Here is a 22,111-nt window from a genome sequence, read left to right as displayed (position 1 = left end):
CTCTGGTAACCACTATTCTATTTTCAATTTCTATGTGATATTTTTTTTTTAGATTCCAAATGAGTGAGATCATGTGGTATTAGTCTTTCTGTGTTTTGCTATTTTACTTAATATAACTGTCTTCATATCTATTCATGTTATCATAAATTACAGTATTACATATATTAATGGTTGAATAATATTCCATTGTATGTATGTAATACCTTTCTTTATTCTTTCATCTGTTGATGGAAATTTAATTTAATGAATACCCTTGCTATCATGAATAGGGCTAAAAATGTCATTTTTCATGGAAATAGAAAAAAACCCAATCTTAATAGTCCTATTGAATCACAAAGATGCCAAATAACTAAAGCAATCTTGAACAAAAAGAACAAAGCTGGAGGCATCACAAAATATACCAGAAGGTTATAATAACTTAAATATTATGGAATAAATATAAAAATGGACACACACAGATCAATGGAACACAATATGCTTATTTTTATAAGTGATCAACAATGGGATAATCATATTCAAAAACATGATTGAGTGTCTCTCAGCACCAATATCTAACAATTCAATTTTGGTTATAAAACCCTTTTATTAAGTGACCTATATTTGCATTTTATTAAGTGACCTATATTTCCCATTTACCTCTGTGAAAAAAGAAGCACTGATTTTCTCTCAGGTATTATTTTAGGCCCAATCATTACTCTTTTTTAAAATGTTTTTCGTTGTAGGTGGACACAGTACCTTTGTTTTATTTGTTTTTCATTTTTATGTGGTGCTGAGGATCGAACCCAGGGCCTCGCATGTGCTATGCAAGCACTCTATCGCTAAGCCACTACCCAGCACCCCCCCAGTCATTACTCTTAATATTCTAAATTCCCTTCATTTTGGCCAGAAATAGAAGACAGACTTGCATATCCATGCACACACATGAATGCATAAACACACACACAAATACATCAAGAATATATTCAAGCAGTAATTTTATGTCAAAGTGTTGCACTGGAAAGTTTTCCTGTCCTCAGTTTTTGTGTCTTTTTTTGGAACAATTTATACAAGACACACACAGTTTTAAGTAACATGAAATGGAACGGTAATTAGTAAAGAGAAAATATGAAAGTGCACCATCAGACGGGAGAGACCAGGTTGCCCCAAAGAAGATTAACCCCTGGTCTCTTTGTGAGCTAAGCTGTAGTGAGTGATAAGGAAGTTTTCCACAATCTTTACCTTCCAGATCCACTTATTCTATTTTATTCAGTAACTAATATATGTTGATCATCTAGGGGTGACTTTTGGTCACTAATCAGCTTCATTTTCCGTAGAGGGCCTTGTATCCTATTTTCCAAGGGGCTCAGAATCTTGTGACAGCTTATCATGGGCCACCATATGATTAGTATTGTTGGTGTAAGGTTATGTTCAAGATGTTTTAACAGTTAGACCATTTTAATCAGACATTTCCCTATTCCCTGGTTCTTAGCCTCTGACTTTATCAGTATTTGTAATAGATAAAAGAAATGGTTTATAGAACTGAGATCAGGCAATAGTCATGAAATAGCTGTTTTGTCAGATTTTGTGATGACACTGAGGCAGGACTGTTGATTAACTGCTTTATCCACTAGCTTTTTAATATTTTGATGTACCTTTACCAGACTGAATGCTGTAAAAACAGCATTCTTCTTGAAAATATAGACAAGTGTGATCCTGACTTACAGTTAATAGACTAGGGAATCTTTCATTTTGGAGAATAACTGTGACTAGATAGTGCAACTGTTCCTGTAGCTACTAATTAATTAATTGAAAGCATTTAAATCTTTTCCAACTTTTTACAGGTGTTTTGCTATTCCCACACACCAGAGGCTGTGGCATTCTTTGTTTCATCAACTCAGTTTCTGAGCATTCCATTCCCATCTTTCCTTGGTATGGAGGGCTAGGTGAGGAAGAATAGTAGAGGGTCGGAGCTTTGGGTCATAGCATGACAGTGGCAGGTGTAGGTTTTGGTTTTTCTGGAGGAGTCATAGGCGGCTCATCTCCCAATCTTGGAGGGAACATGTTTAGGTCTGCCATAAAATCTGGGTCAAGCCAGCATTAATGGTATAGCTATTTATCTTCCTTCAGTTTGGAAAAGATCTGTACTTCCCCTTTTTCTCTTCCTGTTCACAGAAAAGGTCTAACTGCAAGAAGGTGTATGTGTTATGGTTCACATTAAGGGGCCATTATTAATTACTCCCAAGCTTGATGTTGATGTCAAGCACTGTTATAAAAAAATGAACCCCTTTTTCTTGAGTATCTCAGGGTCAAATTTACTTCAGTCGTTGAAGATATAGCTCAGTAGAGAATGAGAGGAACTAACATGAAATTTTTTATTTGTCAAAAGAGAGAGTGGGGCTGGGGATGTGGCTCAAGTGGTAGCACGCTCGCCTGGCATGCGTGTGGCCCAGGTTCCATCCTCAGCACCACAAACAAAGATGTTGTGTCTGCCAAAAACTAAAAAAATAAATATTAAAATTCTCTCTCTCTCTCTCTCTCTCTCTCTCTCTCTCTCTCTCTTTAAAAAAAAGAGAGAGTGATCACAGAATCTTCAGGTGAGTGGGCATCTCTGAATTAAGCTCAGTGTCTCTTGGGTTGGAGACCAACCTGGGCATCCCATCAATGTCTCCCAAGTGAGGTTCAGACTAATGGTCACTCTTACTATTGCCCCCATTCCATGTTCTAAAATAATATAACTAGGCCATGAGGCACCCATCCTCTGTCTCTATCTCATAATTCTATCAGTCCATCCTGGAGGCCCTGCTGACCTAGCTGGTGAAGAGAGGGAGTTGGGGCTATTTTTTTCCTCATAGCATGCTAGTCATGTATCCCATGACAGCAAATAATAACTCTTAAGTGAGATACAAATGGAATAAATTGATAACTAGCATTAGGGATTGTCATCCCCAAACAAATGGTGTCTGAGTAGCCAGCAATTTGAAAAGTAGGAAGCCTTAGTCTGTTTCCACTACCAGGGCTTAAAAACATGAGATAACAGAAATTTATACAAAGCTCCTGCAGGGAAGGAGTTATTTTTTTTTCCTTAGTGAGCCAGGAACCATCTGTGGTGGAATTGCCATGTCACATAGCAAGAAATTAGCCCCAAGAAGAACAAACACTAAACTTCCTTTGGCCTCTCCTGCTGCCATTTGAAATAAACTACAAATAACTATATTCTGTAAGCTAATGCTGTGGGAGGTCAATGTGATGAGAGAGAGAGAGGGAGAGAGAGAGGGAGAGGGAGGGAGGGAGGGAGGGAGGGAGGGAGAGAGAGAGAGAGAGAGAGAGAGAGAGAGAGAGAGAGAGAGAGAGAGATCTGTTTTAATATTGACAAAATTTATGACTTAGACTCTATGACTTTCTATAATCTTTTAATTCCTTATTTGACTTTCTCCATTTTGGGGCAACCCAGTCATTTTACTTTATGACCAAGTATTATTTCACTATACAAAATCCTCTCTTATACAAACATATCTTCTTTCTTTTTTTTAACCTTCCCTACCAAAAATGTGCTCATACTTATAACCATTCGTGCATATGTTTTACACTCCTCTTTTATTTTTACTGGTTGATTCTTTACTTTCATACTCTTTAGAATATGCACTCAGAAATCCTATACTTGATTCATGTACTATGTTCTGGGTCTCCTTTGCCTTTATTTGTATCCCACATATGCTCACTTCAATCCAACATATATGCTCCAAATAGTTATGGTCTTGTACCAGATCTCTCACTCTTCTAGGGCACTACAAGGACAATAGAACCTCCATAAAATATTGGGCAGTTGGTAAGCATTCTCTTGGTTCACTGGGGGTACTTTGAGCCTCCTTAATAAACATGTATATGAAGCACTGGTTAGTCTGACAATGAGCACAGGGACCTAGTATGTGACAAAAGCAATATATCAGGAAAATGAAAATCTCCCAAGCTATCAAATATGCACAGAATGGAGTGAGTGACTCAGCTCTGGTAAGAGGTGAGCTATAGTAACCTTTTACTCAGAAGGAGCAGATCCGTCATGACACCAAATATATACTCTGGTGGAAAGCCCTCCTCCATTCTTGTGGCCTTCCTGAGAAAATTTTGAATGAGACATAATACAGTTCTATCACCAAACAGAGCCTTAATTAGCAAAGAGAAAGTAATAAAGTACAACTTTAGACTGGAGAGTCCAGATCATTGCAGAGATTGAGTCCAGCTCTCTTTGTGAGCTCAAGTGTGTTATAGTATCAAGGAAATTCTTTTTTTGTCTCCACCTCCTAGACCAACCTACTGTATTTATTGACGGTTATTTATACATGACAATTTAGCTAGGGGTGACTCTTGATCACCATAATTGGATTCTTTTTTCTTCGTGGGCTTTATATCCTGTTTTCTCAAGGAATCACACAATCTTGTTTTTTAAAAAAATATTTTCTTAGTTTTAGGTGGGCACAGTACCTTTATTTATTTGTTTGTTTGCTTGTTTGTTTATATAGTGCTGAGGATGAAATCCAGTGCCTCACTATTATGGTTTGGATATGAGGTGTCCCCAAAAATCTCATGTGTAAGACAATGCAAGAAGGTTCAGAGGAGAAATGATTGACTTGTAAGAGTCTTAACCCAATCATTGATTTAATCCCCTGATAGGGACTAACTGAGTGGTAACTGAAGTAGTATGGTGTGGTTGGAAGAGGTGGGAATTGGGGTGTGGCTTTAGTGTATATATTTGTATCTGACAAGTGGAGACCTCTCTCTGTACTTCCTGCTCACCATGATGTGAGCTGCTTCCTTCTGCCACACTCTTCCTCCATGATATTCTGCCTTACCTTGAGCCTTGAGGAATGGAGTAGGCCTTCTATGGACTAAGACCTTTGAAACTGTGAACCCTCAAATAAAAGTTTCTTCTTCCACAGTTGTGCTGGTTGGGTCCTTTAGTCACAACAGTGAAAAAGTGGATTAAAACACTCACACATGCTAGGCAAGCACTCTACCACTGAGCTACAACTCCAGCACCAGACACAGGAACTTGACAGCTAAACTTAAGTCAGCATTGTTGCTATAAGATTTTGCAGGATCTTGGTTTTTGCAGTTAGGCCCTTTGAGCTAATATTCCCTTTTCCTCTGGTTCTTATCCCCTGAATTAGTCTATCTTTCTCCTTTTGTAAGAGGAATAATTTTTATAGTGGAAATCAGGTAAGGATCATGAAGTAGCTATTTTGTCAGACCTTATGGTGCTTACAGCATAAGCAGAGCTGATGCTTAACTGATTAGTTTTGCGCTAAGTATTTTCTTAAATCCCAGATCCACTGAATATATCTAACTGATAGCTAACAAAAAGAATGTAACCTTTTGTTTGTCATTTTATAGGGGATGACCATTCGTCCTCTTGTTGACTTATTAGATGTGACAAGAAGAAGAGAAACCTCTCCAACTGTGAGTGAACAAATTCTTATTAGGGTAAGCTGTCAAAATATCATCTAGGTGATCTTGTTGGATGAAACTAACCCTTATATGAAGATCTTTTTTATTCTTGGATTGTCCTCCTAACAAAATGAGACATATTTTTTTGACTTTCAAATTGGTATTTATTATTTTTTATTTATCTGTAATTTGGAAAGTCAAGAAACAGTTTTGATGGACTAAGAACACGGAGAATGTGAACTTCAACCTTTGCTCTGTTACTACACAGCTTCCTAGATTATGTTGGGAAATTTTTAAGATCATTGTGACTTTGGCTTCTTACTCAGTAAATTTAAATTGTGTTTTTCATGATCTCCAGGGACACATCCTGGTTGAATAATTATGAAAGATAAATATTTTTACTTAAATTTTTAGTATCAGTGTTCTTGGTTACTTTATCATACTAATTTTTAATATATGCTCAATTAATCCAGTAGCTTAGTTTACTTTGTATTTGGTTTTGTAGAGCAATTGCATTTAACCTCAATTGTTTAATTCATATATAATTGGAAAGTTTTGGGGGGCATTTTTGTGTTTGGTAGAATTTCTTATATTATTGAGGTCTGAGGAAGTTAAAGATTTTAACAGTTAACTTGTAAAGTATATTCTTTGAAACAGGGCTTCTTAAATGCCCAGAGTTGAAAATAAAATGCCTCATATCTACATGAGAAGTAACAAGATGGTCAGAGATATTTAATGGCATAAAATTTGTATTAGTTGCTTTTGCCTACTTTACCCTTAAGAAATTATAGATATACATAATACTGGGGTTCATTTTGACATAATCATATAAGCATGGACTCTTTTAAATATATATATATTTAGTTGTAGATGGACACAATGCCTTTACTTTGTTTGTTTATTTTTATGTGGTGCTGAGGATTGAACCCAGTGCTTTACACATGCTAGGCAAGTGTTCTACCTCTGAGCCACAACCACAGCCCCAAACATGGACTCTTAATTTGCTCTAATTCAGTCCCCAGTACTTCTCCTTTCCTTCCCCTTCTTCCTCTCCTTGTTCCCATTTTTACTTTAATTTTTACATTTCTCTTATATAAATATAAATATTGATTATCATATATAAACTAATATAAAATGAAAATAAAAATACTGAAATATAAATGATATTAAGAATGATTTCAAGATACGCTTTAATTTATTAATATTGACAAAAAAATCTAAGACTACCTTGCTTGAACATCAATTTGGCAGAGTCCATATTTATTTTTTGTACTGGGGATTGAACCCAGAGGGGTTGAACCACTGATTGACATCCCCAGCCCTTTTTTAAAAAATATTTTATTGAGAGACAGGGTCTCACTGAGTTGCTTAGGGCCTTAAAAAGTTGGTGAAGCTGACTTTGAACTTGTGATCCTCCTGCCTCAGGCTCCCCAGCTGCTAGGATTATAGGCCTGCATCACTGAGCCTGGCCAGTGTGCATAATTTTTTGAGACACATTTTCAGCAGATGATGACATTCTATTTATCAAATATATGTTTTGTTAATATTCATGTGTCTAAGACTCTACAAGCATGATTAATTAAACTCTTTACATTTTTATCTTCAATTTTAATACTTGCTCAAGTTATAAAAAGAAATCTTCTGGTCTTTTTATTGTAACTGAGTGGCATTTTAGATTAATTTAGGGATAATTTATACTGATATTGTCGTATTCCTGGCCATATGAGCTAATAACTTTAATGATGACATAATATACACTACATAGATAAGACATAACTCATTTAAACAATTTATATGACTAAATCAAACCTTAATTTATTTTGTTTTTCCAACATTAAAAATATTAAGTCTATAGAATTTCAAACGTAGTTCAATGCAGTGTTCATTGATATCTTTGCCACCTTTGCTTTACCATTTTGTTTATATATGTATGTTATTATTGTCATTTAGTGAGTCATTTAAAACTAAGCTGCAGATATCCTGACAATTCACCTCTAAAAACATCAAGTATTAATATTTTCTAAGAAAAATGACTTTCTAGTATATAATCACGATCAACTTATACAATTTAGGCAGGTAAAAATTGATACAATACTGATATCTAATTTCTACATTAAAAATTTTGTCAACTGTTCCAATAATGTTTTTTATAGTATTTTTCTCCTGATGCAGGATCATGAGTTGTATCTAGTTGTCATTTTAAAAAATATTTTTAATGTTGTTTCTCAGCATTTCATTGTCTTTGATGACATTGCCACTTTTAAGATATGTATTTGTAGACTATCACTCAGATTTATTGTTTCCTCATACATAAATTCAGATTATGCAATTTTGAGATGTATATCAAATTAAACTTCTAATTTTAATATTCAAAACATTTTGTAAGCTGCTCTCTTTTGCCCAACCCTTGGCCTATATCTATCCAGCTTTCTATTTTTATGATTCTTCTCTAAAGTTTCTTATTTTCTCATGCTTTTCACAGTGCATAGTATGATTTCTTTTTTTCCATACATACCCCCATTTAATCAGGATCAATCTCATAATGCACATTTTCATATAAACCTCCTCTAACTCCACTTTTTTTCTACTTCTTTCCTAAGTTTGTCTTTTTATGTTGCATTTATACAAAAAAATGCATTCCAAATTTCACCTTCATCTCCCTCTTCAGTTTGGTTCTAAGTCCTTCAAAGGTAGGGGTCATGCCTTTTGCTTCTTTTGTTTACTTCATAATACCAAGCCCAGATCCTTGAAATATGAATGAATCTGTCATGTAGTATTAATTGATATGAACTTCTTTTGAATTCAAATACTGCATTTATAATGAATATACTAGAGATACTGCAAACATTGTCATCTATAAGCATTGATGCTTCTTTTTATATTTACTCTGAAAAGAGTTTATAATATATCAGAATACACTCTACTATCCCCAGGACCACATATAAAAAAATTCTACTGTCATGTATATCTAAACAGAACAAATCTTTTAAAAAGAAAAGAACTGATGAGTGAAAAAAATACACTCTACTGTCAGGTATATCTAAAAAGAACAAAAAAAAATAAAAAAGATTTTAGGATGAAATAAGCAAGTAGTCAACAATTTTGTAGATGCTTTTGATGGATTCTTTTATTTTGTAGCGATTGATCAAGGTTTTTATATATGCTTTGTATTTAGATACATGTTTCATTCTGTTTCAGTTCTTTGATCATTTGCTGGCGGGCATAGAAGATATATCAGGACACTGGGGACAATATTACTGGAAAGACAGGTGAGAATTTGCCAAAAGTTACATCTGTATTTGTGTTGAAAAAAGAAACAAAATGAGTCAACTTCTCATTATGTCTGGTTCTTTTGGGTATTTTTGATATTTATTCATCTATATGTTATAAAAAATGGCAGCTTTAAAGAAAGGTTAGAACTTTTTTTTTTAACCAAGAAATGTATACAACCGACACAAAATCCACACTGTAAAGCTAAACCTTATGTCAAAAAATTCACAGGCCATCCCTTTCTCTTGGGAATATTAAGTATAGTTTCAAAGAAATTGCTAAATTTCCTTACACATCTTATAGTATTCTCTCTGCCATTTACTATGCTGCAGACATATTGTTATTCTATTTCTTCTGTCCAGTAAACTCAGAATGCTTCTACCTTAAAGTCAGTGCATACTATTTCCTCTGCCTGGAATGCACTTTTATATGATATTTGCATGTCCAATATTTTCTTGCCATTCAAGTCTTAATTTAAATTTTGTCTCATCAGAGACATCTTCCCTCATCATTCAATTTTTCTCTATTATATCAGTGTATTGTAATTGTATGAAAATATATAAATCTCTGGTATCCTAAATGTTTATTAAATATTTTCTAAAGGTTTTAATGATATAATTAATATAAAATGCATAATTTTGCATGCTTTTCTTTCACTAAAATACCAGTTGTGTGAAAGTGGAGACTTTTGTCCATCTTGTTAAATTCTGTAACTGCAGCACTTAGAAGAGATCCTTTTACTCAGTAGGCAGCCAGTAAATATTTTTAAATAAATAAATGAGTGACAGTGAGCTATAAAGGGACATTATATGCTTATACTGAATCTATTCCTAGAGTTTAACACAAATATTTGAATGATATTTAATTATGATCTATTTCTAAGTGCTGCTTTAGCAGTGAATATTAAAATCCCCTGATTTGATGTTAAATCCTGTCTGGAACTTTGTAAAATATCAGATTTCATTTTAGCAACAAACACATGACACAAGTCCTGATGCCTGATGATTTGTAGATATCCTTTTATGTTACTGTCCAAAATAGTTATAAAGTGAAGCTAAGGTAAGAGAACCAAGATAAATTACTATACTGATATTCCCCAGTACTAAAACAATTTTTAGTTAACTCTATTAAAAATAATATATTTCTTTGCTATAATTATAAATGCAAAGGATATAACAAAATAGATCTTTTCCACTTATTGAATTTTAATGCTAATTTTTTTTATCACAGGGAAAGGACGTAAAAAATGAATTCAGGAGAATTTACACTAATTGTTTTTCCTTTACGGACAAGTCAAATAGCAACCCCCACCCCTTTTTCAGTAGTGTTGGAGATCAAACACAGGGCCTCGTGCATTTTGGGCAAGTGCTGTACCACTGAGATACACCTACAGCCCCCAATATTTTTTTTTACTTATATGAGTTGTATTTTATATTTAATTCACAACTGTTTTTTCTCCTTTTTCAATAGCATAATAACCAAACATTCTAAGATAGTTGTTCAAAGAGAGAAATGATCTTTCCAGAATCACAAGTATATATTCCTTCTGAGGTTTCTCTGCCTCTCTCTTATCTATGGTGCTGGGAGAAAAACAATGAAACTGTTGTATGTACCTCTCTCCTCCCAGAGACTTTTGTTCACATTTTTATCATTATTATTTTAGATTTTTCAGCTATCAAACTTCTATATTTCACAAAAGTAATTTTTTCCTAGGGACAGCTAATGCATGTCTTAAAGCATTTCTTGGAAGGGAAGAAAAAGAAGAAAACAATATTCACTTTAAAAGTCGTAACTTTGAACGTTGCTTAATTATCTCCTTTGTGCTTTTCACTTCCTCCCTTTCTTAAGCAGAAATGATTATCATTATTAGACTCAATACATACTGTGAGGTGAAAGTAAAATAAACAAAAAATTTTCTATGAGAAGAGGAAAATTGTTGTTTTCTACAAGGCATAAATACATGAACATATACAACATAGAGGGTTAAAATAGAAGCTGATGAAACCACTTGCAAAAGGAAAATCTGAAAATATGTATGTATAATTTACATATTCATATGAAATAGTCCAGTTTGTATCATGTTAATACTTTTACTGCTTCTTGCCCATTAATGACGTGAGCTACTAGCTATTGTCAGTTCAGAAGAACAGATTCTCATCCTGACACCCAGGATGTGAAACACACACACACACACACACACACACATATATATCTTTATATCTTAGAAAAATTTGAAAAACATACAGAAGATAAGTAAACAAAGAAATTGACTCTTATTCTTCACTTTGAAGCTTAATTGCTAGTTCTTTACAAGACTGAGAAGTATTTTCACTTTCTTTTTCTTATGAGGGCTAGCCATGCCTTTGTGTTGCAGGACTTACCTGCCATATTCATACATCAGAATGTGGATTATGCAAAACTCTGAAGTCTTATATGATATCAGAAAAGTGAAGTTCAGTCTAGTCTTTGTCTGCAGTGGTTTCTATCATATTTATGGCTTTTTTTCTCTGATGCCATATTGGAGCATTTGTTGGACACTGTTTATGAGAGGAAGCCAAAAAGTGCCCTTTTGGAGGTCATCTATACAAAATTCCAGCCTAGCCACAGGGATCAGTCCTGTAGTATCCAAGAGTCAATTGCATCAATGGCCTGCTACCTTTTAAAGAGCTGTGCTGGTCTCTGTTGTGCATGGGATCCATCCTTCATCAGCTTAGCCTAGCTGGATAAATCCCTCCTTAGGCTGCTCTCTTTCCCAGCATCAGCTTCAAATCCCCATTTTCTTTACTCTGGGGAAACTACTCCATCCATACTTATGCTTGACTTCCCCCCAACAAAGGCTACATGGCTGAACTTGAATTTGATGCAAAATGGAAGAGAAGGAGTCCTTGATCAATTAGTCTAAAGACACAACATTCATAAGAATCTCTAAAAATCTCTTTATAATATATATGTATTATTCACTCCATTTTGTATAGATCTCAGAAATTTTCAGAAAGGACCTGGACAAGCCTGCAATAGACATTTCTAGGACCACACTTGGAGAAACACCATTTTTTATAATAAAGTGTTTGAGTTAATTACTCCACTTTCTGCTTGAGTATGCTCTATATGGTTTCGTACAGTGAGCTTTTTTTTTTTTTTCTGTGAACACAACTTCATTGTTGCACAAATGTGAGCAATCTCTTTTCATTTTCTTCCCCTTCTTATGTTTTATAAATAAATATCCATCTTTCCTAAAATAGCATCTTTTCCTACCCCCACAAATTTATGTGTCCAATTATTATTATTATTATTATATTTATTTTTTAGATGTAGATGGACACAACACAATGCCTTTATTTTTATGTGGTGCTGAGGATCGAACCTGGGTCCCACCAATGCAAAGCCAGCGCTCTACCGCTGAGCCACAATCCCAGCCCTGTACAATTATTTTTGCTATCATTATATTCTACAGTATCTGTATTCTTTTTAAAATATTTATAATTGTAGATGGATATGATACCTTTATTTTATTTATTTATTTTCGTGTGGTGATGAGGATCTAACATAGTGCCTCACATGTGCTAGGCAAGTGCTATACCATTGAGCTACAACCCCAGCCCTGTTGTTTCATTATTTTCTGAGCTCAATACTGCCACCAGCTTCCTAAGCAAATTTGAAATTGAGCTCTTAAGCCTAGAATCAAAGCCAGACATTTCTATTCAGTTGTTATGAAGTTGAGAATAAACATTATTTTTCTTTCATTTTTTGAGTTTACTGTGTAAGTTTAAACTCAGGCTCCTTATGCAAAGCTTTCAAAAATATGACTCATTCCTTTTCTCAGTCTTTGAAAATAAGTTGTTTCAAGTATCCTCTTTTTTCATGGCTGTTTCTGAAATGGAGACCCTACTTTAACATTATTTCTGTCTTTGCCCTTAAAGTTTTCTTTTTTTTTTTTTTCCTATACTCTGCTTTTCATGGCCTCAATGACTCTATTTGGTTAACCCTAAAGGATAACTTTTTTTCATAACACATATTTGAAATTAAATTAGAGGGGCTGGGGATATAGTTCAGTTGGTAGAGTGCTTGCCTTGCGTGCAAAAGGGCATGGGTTCAATCCCCAGTACCACTATAAAAAATAAAAATAATAAAAAAGATGAGAAATTAAATTAGAATCTCTTGTGAGTTTTTTCCCCCCTCTACTACATATTAAACTTACATTTTAATGAATTAAGGTTGGATTAGGGAGTTGGTAAACCAATTTTGTGATTTTTTTCTCCAAAGTGTAAGCCTCCTCAAATAGTGGCATTAAATTCCTGGAATTTATGTTTTATTTGATTCATGAACAGATTGGAATATTTCAACAGCAGATATTTGCAGAAAATTTTGCTCAGAGAATATGACCAGCCCAAATCCAGCATTGTGCTTCTTTATGAAAAGCTTGAGAGAAAACATGCCATTGAGCTGGCAGAAGCAGGCCAGCTAACACACACACCATCTAGTACATCTTTGCTGTAAGTATATATGTTAGTGTGTTATTGTGTGGGTTTTAATCTGTTTAATTAGCTATCACAGGATAATTACAGAGATCTTCCATGTATTTTAGTTTCAAAATATAATTTGCCTTTCCTTGCATCACATTTTGGAAAAACAAAGAATTTTAAGATAAAATTGAGGATGTTTGGTTGAGTATCACTGGCTGCTTTGTTGAACATGGAGCTTAATGAAATAAATTATGTCTATGAAACTTTTAGCTTTTAAAGGTTTAAAAAAGGTTGTCTACCTCCAAGGAAGAATTATCTTTGCTTTTTTGTTTCAGGTAAGGATTGATGTTAGGTTAAATATTTTTGTAGGCTTTTGTTGATTAAGAATTTAATTGAGGGCTGGGGAGGTGGTTCAAGCTGTAACACACTCGCCTGGCATGCGCGGGGCACTGGGTTCGATCCTCAGCACCACATAAAAGTAAAGATGTTGTGTCCACCGAAAACTAAAAAATAAATAAATATTTAAAAATTCTCTCTCTCTCTCTCTCTCTCTCTCTCTCTCTCTCTTTAAAAACAAGAATTTAATTGAGTGTTGTTTAATTTGTTTTTGTTGGAGATAAACAATAAAGAAAAAATATACAAGTTGGTGATTTCCTGGCTGTAGATCTGGAGGCCACTGTTTAGAGAGAGCAGATATATCTCAAAAGAGAAAACATAAGAATAAAAAGTAATAGAAAGCTATTACTCTATTCATTTTGTGTGTTGATTCAGTAGGAATTTGATGTTTTTCTGCATCATGAGAGTTTTCTTGAGGGGTTGGTCTTTTGATTAAATTTATTATACAATATTTTTTCCTTTAAAAATATTTTTTAAAAATTGGTATAAAGTAACTGCAGCTGCATATTTAAACAAAGATTAAATAATTAACTAACTTATTATTCAATATATCTTTCTCAACTGATCAATGCTTGATTTTACAGGAATATATTTAACCAATAAATAGCTCATTTCTCTATTCAAAATCCAGAAATGAAGGTCTAACACTTAGCTTTTCTTTAATATTTAATAATTAGTTAGAACAACATACATCCTTTAAAGTGATGAAGATGTATAAAGTAAGTATTTATATGAACCTTTATCTGTGGTACACTATCAAATTGAATAATAATTTTTAAAAAGAAAGTATATATATATATATATATATATATATATATATATATGATTATTTTTTGTAGAATATGAAATTTTTCTGCCCTTATCTGTGTCTGGGTAAAAAAAAATCTGGAAATGCATACATCATGTTTTAATCATAGTTTTCTCTATGTAGTGAGATTATTTGATTTTTTATTACTCTTTATATTTTCTGTATTTTTGTTAGTATGCATATACTAATATTGTAACCTGAAAAATATATTTAGGAGAGGAAACTATAAGAATTAAAAGTAAACATTATGTAAGGTAAAAATGAACGAAAATATCCTAAATTCATGACTGGGTATCAGTTAGGAATTCTAAATAATTGACTGAAGTTAAAGGATGTCTTTTAAAGAGAAAGTTATGAAATAAGTGCTGGAACAAGATATCAAAATATATTAACAAAATACTTTTTATCTTTTATGAGTTTTAATTAAAAATAAAATTTTTATTGGGTTTTTGACTTGCCTATTTAATGTGGGCTACACAAGATGAACTCCTGAAATCTTTTCTACTATAAATCATCACAACTGGATGTTCTCCAGGTGGAGGGGCTATCTATTATAGAGAAGGAAAGATAAGTGGATAAGTGGATGATGAAAATCCTTGAGTACCTTAGGATTTGGATGTATTTAGGAAGGGTATCATCATTAATATTTGTATTTATCAAGCCAGATATATAAAATTAAAACCACATCAAAGGCTCAACTTAAACTTGATGTACTTGAGAAGTGTATATAGCAAATCTGATTAATTTAGAACCCTAAATGTGAATTTTATTTTATCTAAATTAGGTACTATCTGAAGTAACTATATAAATCACTTATTTTCCCTTTTATTTAATAATATAAATCTGAAATTAATATTAGGATAAGAAATATAGTAAATTGTTAGGATTTGATATCCCTTAATAATAATAATATGTTCCAGAATTTGGAGAATAAAACATTAATTTCAAGATTAACATAAAAATATTATTATAAAGTGGCCAAGTAGTATAAATTCAATTCAGGTATTATTACAGTGTTACATACTCAAAATAAAATCTCAAACAAATTTCCAATACTAGTATAAAATAGCATAATTCTAATGTTTGGTCTCAGTCATCATATTTATCTTACTTGCAATTTTCTTTCCATGAAGAGTAAGTTATTCAAAATAAATATCAAAGGGTTCTTATCTGCAACTTTATTAAAGGTATTTTGAGGAACATATTATCAGCATTTTATATATTTCATTGTATATAGATTATACTGTTATTTGAATTATAAAATTTTAGCACACATCAAAAGAACTTCCCTTTTAAATATTATGCTCATGTATCTACTGTAAGTATATTTTAAATGTTGAGATAAGTAAGGTTAAAAGAAGAAATTACCTAAATATCTGATTTTATTATCTCTGAAAGATCGGATTTATGCTTTTTTTGAGAGAGACAGAGAATTTTCTAATACTTATTTTTTAGTTTTCAGTGGACACAACATCTTTATTTTATTTTTATGTGGTGCTGAGGATTGAACCCAGCACCCCGCGCATGCCAGGTGAGCACGCTACCACTTGAGCCACATCCCCAGCCCCAGATTTATGCTTTTTAATGTGTCTTTTGTACAATCTCCACCCTGCCCTCAATTACCCTTTCAAAATATCTTTGAAAACATCTATTTATTGATACATTAGGTTTTTTGAATGTGTTTTTTGAATTTGTATATTTGTGTGTTGAAAGAGCATAAGTAATCCAGGTATTTTATTTCCAGCCACAGCCGTCAAACAACCATGCCAATCTCATCCCTAACTCCTGATCAGGATGTTATGGCTAATATTCAAGAAATATTGACCACAAACCTTTATAAAATCAGGAGAGTGGTAAGACTTATTTTTTAATGCATATAACTTTATTAATTACACAAATGAAATGTAGTAACTTTTCTTTTTATAGTTCCAAATGAATCTCTGTCTCTGTGAGTGTGATAGGAATAAGAGGCATGGTAAATAAAATGACAAATCAGTGTTTAAGTCATATTCAGATTTGTCATTCATTGGAAAGTGCTTAAACAATTTCTGTTTAACTGAATATGCACTGCATTATGTGTTGATTAAGGAATTTTTTAATATATAATTTTGTACAATAAAGTGTATTTTCAAATCACAAATAGTGGGTGTTTTAGTATTAAGGCAGATTTTGTTAGTAGAGGGTCACCAAACTCCACATTTTAAAAAATTAGGTCATGGAAAAATAGGTTTAATATGTTCATAGTTGAACATTAGTTAAAGTTAGTTTGATAATTTAGAAATCTGAAAATTATTATAATACATCAGAATTCTGTATTTTGCCCCTCTTCACAGGAAAAAAAAATTGTCTTCAAGTGGTAAAGTGCACACTTATTTTGAAATTAGTATTTACGTTAGAAAAAGTTTGACTTAAGCATGGAATACTTAGGTCGCTGCTGTTAAGACAATTTTTGATTCTATGCATTTTGTAGCATTAGACACAAATAAATATGAGTCAGTTAACGTAAATGTAAAAAATATTGTTTTGATAGTATGCTGGATTATGGAGTTAATGCTGGATTGTCATGGAAACTCTTAAAAATAGAGCTGACTGGATATGAAAACCACTTTGAGCTCTTGAGAGAAAAGCTAGAACAAAAACATTTAATAATAATGAATGATTATAATTTTTATGTCAGTTCATACATAATTGAAATTATTTTCTCATAAAAATGTAATAAGCTTATATTCTGAATTTCATGGTCATAAATATTATGCTTTCATTTCTAATTTTTGGTACCAGGGATTGAACCCTGGGGGTGCTTAACCACCAAGTCACATCCCCAGCCTTTTTTACTTTTTATTTTGAGGGTCTTGCTAAGTTGTTTAGTGCCTTGCAAGGTTTCAGAGACTAGCCTAAAAACGTGTGATCCTCCTGCCTCAGCCTCCCAATCAGCTGGAAACACAGGCATGTGTCATAACACTCAGTATAAATACTACTTCTTACATTAAGATAGGAACTATAATGTTCAAAATGTTGTGAAGATATATGTATATATTTTGAATTGTCAGATTAAAAAAAATATATCCAGTTTTCTTTATTTATTTTCAACTTTTTTATATTTTAAATTTTTACTGTTCTTTTACGTTATACATGATAGTAGAATCTATTTTGATATATTTATACCAGTATGGAACACTTCTTCTTCTTTTATTTTTTAAAAATTTATTTATTTATTTTAATTAGGTATATATGATAGCAGAATGCATTTTGGTTCATTGTACACATTTGCAGCACTTTACATTTCTATGGTTGTACATGATGTAGCGTCATACCATATGTACAATAATACATGTATCTAGGGTAATGATGTCCATCTCATTCCACCATCTTTCCTGCCCCCATGCACCTTCCCTCCCCTCCCTCCCCTTTGCCCAATCAAAGTTCCTCTATTTTTCCCTTGCCTCTCCACTCCCTGTTATGAATCGGCAGCCACTTATCAGAGAGAATATTTGGCCTTTGGTTTTTTGGTATTGGCTTACTTTGCTTAGCATGATATTCTCCAACTCCATCCACTTACCTGAAAATGCCATAATTTTATTCTCTTTTATTGCTGAGTAATATTCCATTGTGTATACATATACCAAAGTTTCTTTATCCATTCATCTATTGAAGGGCTTCTAGGTTGGTTCCACAGTTTAGCTATTGTGAATTGAGCTGCTATGAAAATTGATGTAGTTGCATTATTATATTATGCTGATTTTAAGTAGTTTGGGTATAGACCGAGGAATGGGAAAGCTGGGTCAGATGGTGGTTCCATTCCAAGTTTTCTAAGGAATCTCCATACTGTTTTCCAGATTGGTTACACTGCTTTGCAGTCCCCCAGCAATGTTTGAGTGTGCCTTTTCCCCCACATCCCTGCCATCATTTATTTTTGTCTGTATTCTTGATAGCTGCCATTCTGACTGGAGTGAGATGAAATCTTAGAGTAGTTTTGATTTGCATTTCTCTAATTAGTAGAGATGTTGAACATTTTTTTAATATATTTGTTGATCAAATGTATATCTTCTTCTGAGAAGTGTCTTCTTATTCTAATTAGGATCCCAGCCCTGTGAATGTACATGATGATGAGATTCATTGTTGTGTATTCATATATGTACATAGAAAAGTTATATCAGATTCATTCCACTGTCTTTCCTATTTGTATTCCCATCCCTTCCCTTTATTCTCCTTTGTCTAATCAGTTTTTCAACTTAAATAATGGTTTTGGAGAAAAAGGCAGGGTCTGGATGGAAAAAACAAAGAAACAAATTATTGAGGTAAGAGAAAATAGGTTTTATGACCTCTTTGTAGTTTTTGTTCCCAGATGAATAGATAAGTATTTTTGGTGATTTGGGCTTCAAATATCTAAAGGTACCATGATATTACAAATAGAGTTACTTTTTATTAGTCAGAGGGGAGCGAAGAGAGAGAGGAGGGAGGAGGGGGGTAGAAGGATGGTAGAATGAAGCCGACATTATTACCCTATGTATGTATATGATTAAACAACTGATGTGATTCTGTATCATCTACAACCAGAAGAATGAGAAGTTATACTCCATTTATGTATGATATGTCAAAATGCATTCTATTGTTATGAATAACTAATTAGAACAAATAAAAAAATTACAAATGAAAAAAAAAAACAGTGAATTGAACAGTTTTCTTGTCTTTTAAAATGGTGCCTAAAGATAATTAACCTTTATTGGACATTTTTATGTGCTATGTGCTAAGAGTTTATAATAATTATTTTAGCTACATTTTATTTTGCCTTTGTGAAGTTAATACCATAATCATTTCCATTAAAGTACTGAGAAAACCAATATAAATTTCCCAAGGTTGTACAGTTAATAAACAGGAAAACCAAAAATTTATACCTGACAGTCTGAATCCAGAGACTTGCAAATTAATTTTGACTTACAAATTAATTATGACTTTCAAATTAATTTTCAATCAAGTTGTTTTTTCACATTTAAAATACAATCATAAGTCTTTAATAACTACTAGGCAAGAATGTTTTCTATTATATATGAAAATATGAGCTCAGCAGATCATTAAAATTTATTATTTTTATTTTTGAACACATAAACATAGAAAATAAAATGAATCTTTAAATATTTTTCACTCAGATAAATTATTATCAGCTATTTGGTATTTCATGTTTATTTATTTCCCCACTCCAAATTAGTGTTTCTTCTGGAATAGATGTAAAGCAAATTTTAGACATATTTTTTACTCAGAAATATTACTGTATACTAACAGATAAATGAAAACCACAATACCATCATCACATACCCATATTAACAATAATTCATTAGTATTATCAGTACACAGTTTATGTTCAGTTTTCCCTTATTGTTTCACTGTTTCTTCGCATTTGTTTTGTTTGAAGCAAGACTCAATAAGTTCACACAGTTGTCTAGTTCGTCTCCTTTAATATCTAAGAGATTCAGTTTACATTTTTACGTTTTCTTTTTCTTTTTTTTTTTTATTGGTTGTTCAAAACCTTACATGGCTCTTGACATATCATATTTCAGACATTAGTTTCAAGTGAGTTATGAACTCCCATTTTTACCCCAAATACAGATTGCAGAATCACATCAGTTACACATTCACCTTTTTACATAATGCCCTATTAGTAACTGTTGTATTCTTCTACCTTTCCTATCCTCTACTATCCCCCCTCCCCTCCCCTCCCCTCCCATCTTCTCTCTCTATCCCATCTACTGTAATTCATTTCTCTCCTTGTTTTTTCTTCCAATTCCCCTCACAACCTCTTTTATGTAGTTTTTTTTTAACAATGAGGGTCTCTTTCCATTTCCATGCAATTCCCCTTTTCTCTCTCTTTCCCTCCCATCTCGTGTCTCTGTTTAATATCAATCTTTTCTTCCTGCTCTTTCTCCCTGCTCTATTCTTAGTTGCTCTCATTATATCAAAGAAGACATTTGGTATTTGTTTTTTAGGGATTGGCTGGCTTCACTAAGCATAATCTGCTCTAGTGCCATCCATTTCCCTGCAAATTCCATGAATTTGTCATTTTTTAGAGCTGCGTGATACTCCATGGTGTATAACTGCCACATTTTTTTAATCCATTCATCCATTGAAGGGCATCTGGGTTGGTTCCACAGTCTAGCTATTGTGAATTGTGCTGCTATGAACATCGATGTGGCAGTATCCCTGTAGTACGCTCTCTTAAGGTCTTCAGGGAATAGACCGAGAAGGGGAATAGCTGGGTCAAATGGTGGTTCCATTCCCAGCTTTCCCAGGAATCTCCATACTGCTTTCCAAATTGGCTGAACCAATTTGCAGTCCCACCAGCAATGTACAAGAGTACCCTTTTCCCCACATCCTCTCCAGCACTTGTTATTGTTTGACTTCCTGATGGCTGCCAATCTTACTGGAGTGAGATGGTATCTTAGGGTAGTTTTGATTTGCATTTCTCTGACTGCTAGAGATGGTGAGCATTTTTTCATGTATTTGTTGATTGATTGTATGTCCTCCTCTGAGAAGTGTCTGTTCAGGTCCTTGGCCCATTTGTTGATTGGGGTATTTATTGTCTTATTGTCTAATTTTTTGAGTTCTTTCTATACTCTGGATATTAAGGCTCTGTCTGAAGTGTGAGGAGTAAAAATTTGTTCCCATGATGTCATTTCTGTATATCAGTGACTCAGTTTACATTTTTAATAAGCAATTATTTGTTGAAGAAATTGTATAATTTGTCCTATAGAATTTATCAGTCTCTACATTGGGCTGAATGAGCCCTTGCAGTGTAACGTAACATGTTTCTCTAATCTCTGATTTCCATTAAATCAATAGATTTAGATGTTCAAACAGATTCCAATTTAATTATTTATTAAGAGTACTTTATAGGTAATGATGTTTACTTCATATAGAATTTAATCAGAGGGAATATAATTTCCTCTAGAATTGGGTATCATCATCACTTGAAAATTGGGTTCAAGAGTTACCAGTTTGATCCACTCATTATAAAGTTCTCCAATCAATTTTGATTACTGTCACCCATGTCCTTTATTTCATCAAAGGTTGCAAAATGGTAGCTTCCTATATATAACATTTCTTCTACATTTATTAGCTAGAATTCTTCTATAAAGAAGAAGTACTCTTCATCAATTATTTGATAACCCTGTTTTCTTATAGGAAAGTTAGGATACAGGCTTTATTTTTTTCACTTTTCTTAAGAATTTTAGAGTAGTGAGCTGGTATTCTAGAAACCTCCAAAGGTGACTTGAGAGAATTAAGCATCTTTATAAATTAATAGATATTTCATATTTGATGCATTTTTACATTTGATGTATATTTGATATATTTCAATTTTTAGATTATTGATGCTTAAACAACCTCATCTTTGGCCAGTGAGTGCTAGTCAAAATTGGCCTCGATGTGTTTCTAACATGACCCAATAAGTCTTAAATAGCTTTTTAGCTATTTATTATAATAAGATATCCAAGGATCATATGATATATTTCTGATTCAGACTTTAAACAAGCTTTTTTCCCCAAGGTTCTCAATCCTTTTGGTGGACAATGACATTTATAGACTGTCACCTGAGCATCATTATGACTAGTTCAGCATTACTTTTAGAAAGTTTTAGTAGTTAAATCTAAGAAAGTATACATACAGAGAAGAAGAAAATTCCTGAGATTTTACAGGTATTTTCAATTAACATAAGATATTCCAGTACTTCTAACTTTGATTGTATATTTTCATCTCTTCT

The 22,111-nt window shown here is 33.0% G+C and overlaps 1 protein-coding gene across 1 annotated transcript in view; it reads left to right on the top strand.

Moving 5' to 3' along the window:
- Positions 1-22,111, top strand: part of LOC113200921 (sodium/hydrogen exchanger 2-like) — a 95,275-nt gene that overhangs the window by 43,335 nt on the left and 29,829 nt on the right. Inside the window, exons 6-9 of the mRNA XM_026414525.1 lie at positions 5,368-5,457; positions 8,620-8,690; positions 13,020-13,184; positions 16,103-16,211. Of these exons, the coding sequence (XP_026270310.1) occupies positions 5,368-5,457; positions 8,620-8,690; positions 13,020-13,184; positions 16,103-16,211 (435 nt within the window). The remainder of the gene's footprint in view (positions 1-5,367; positions 5,458-8,619; positions 8,691-13,019; positions 13,185-16,102; positions 16,212-22,111) is intronic.

This window comes from Urocitellus parryii, chromosome X (genome assembly GCF_045843805.1).
Source record: "Urocitellus parryii isolate mUroPar1 chromosome X, mUroPar1.hap1, whole genome shotgun sequence".
NCBI lineage: Eukaryota > Metazoa > Chordata > Mammalia > Rodentia > Sciuridae > Urocitellus > Urocitellus parryii.
Note: the sequence above shows the minus strand (reverse complement) of the source record. Positions and strands in the feature narration are given on the sequence as shown.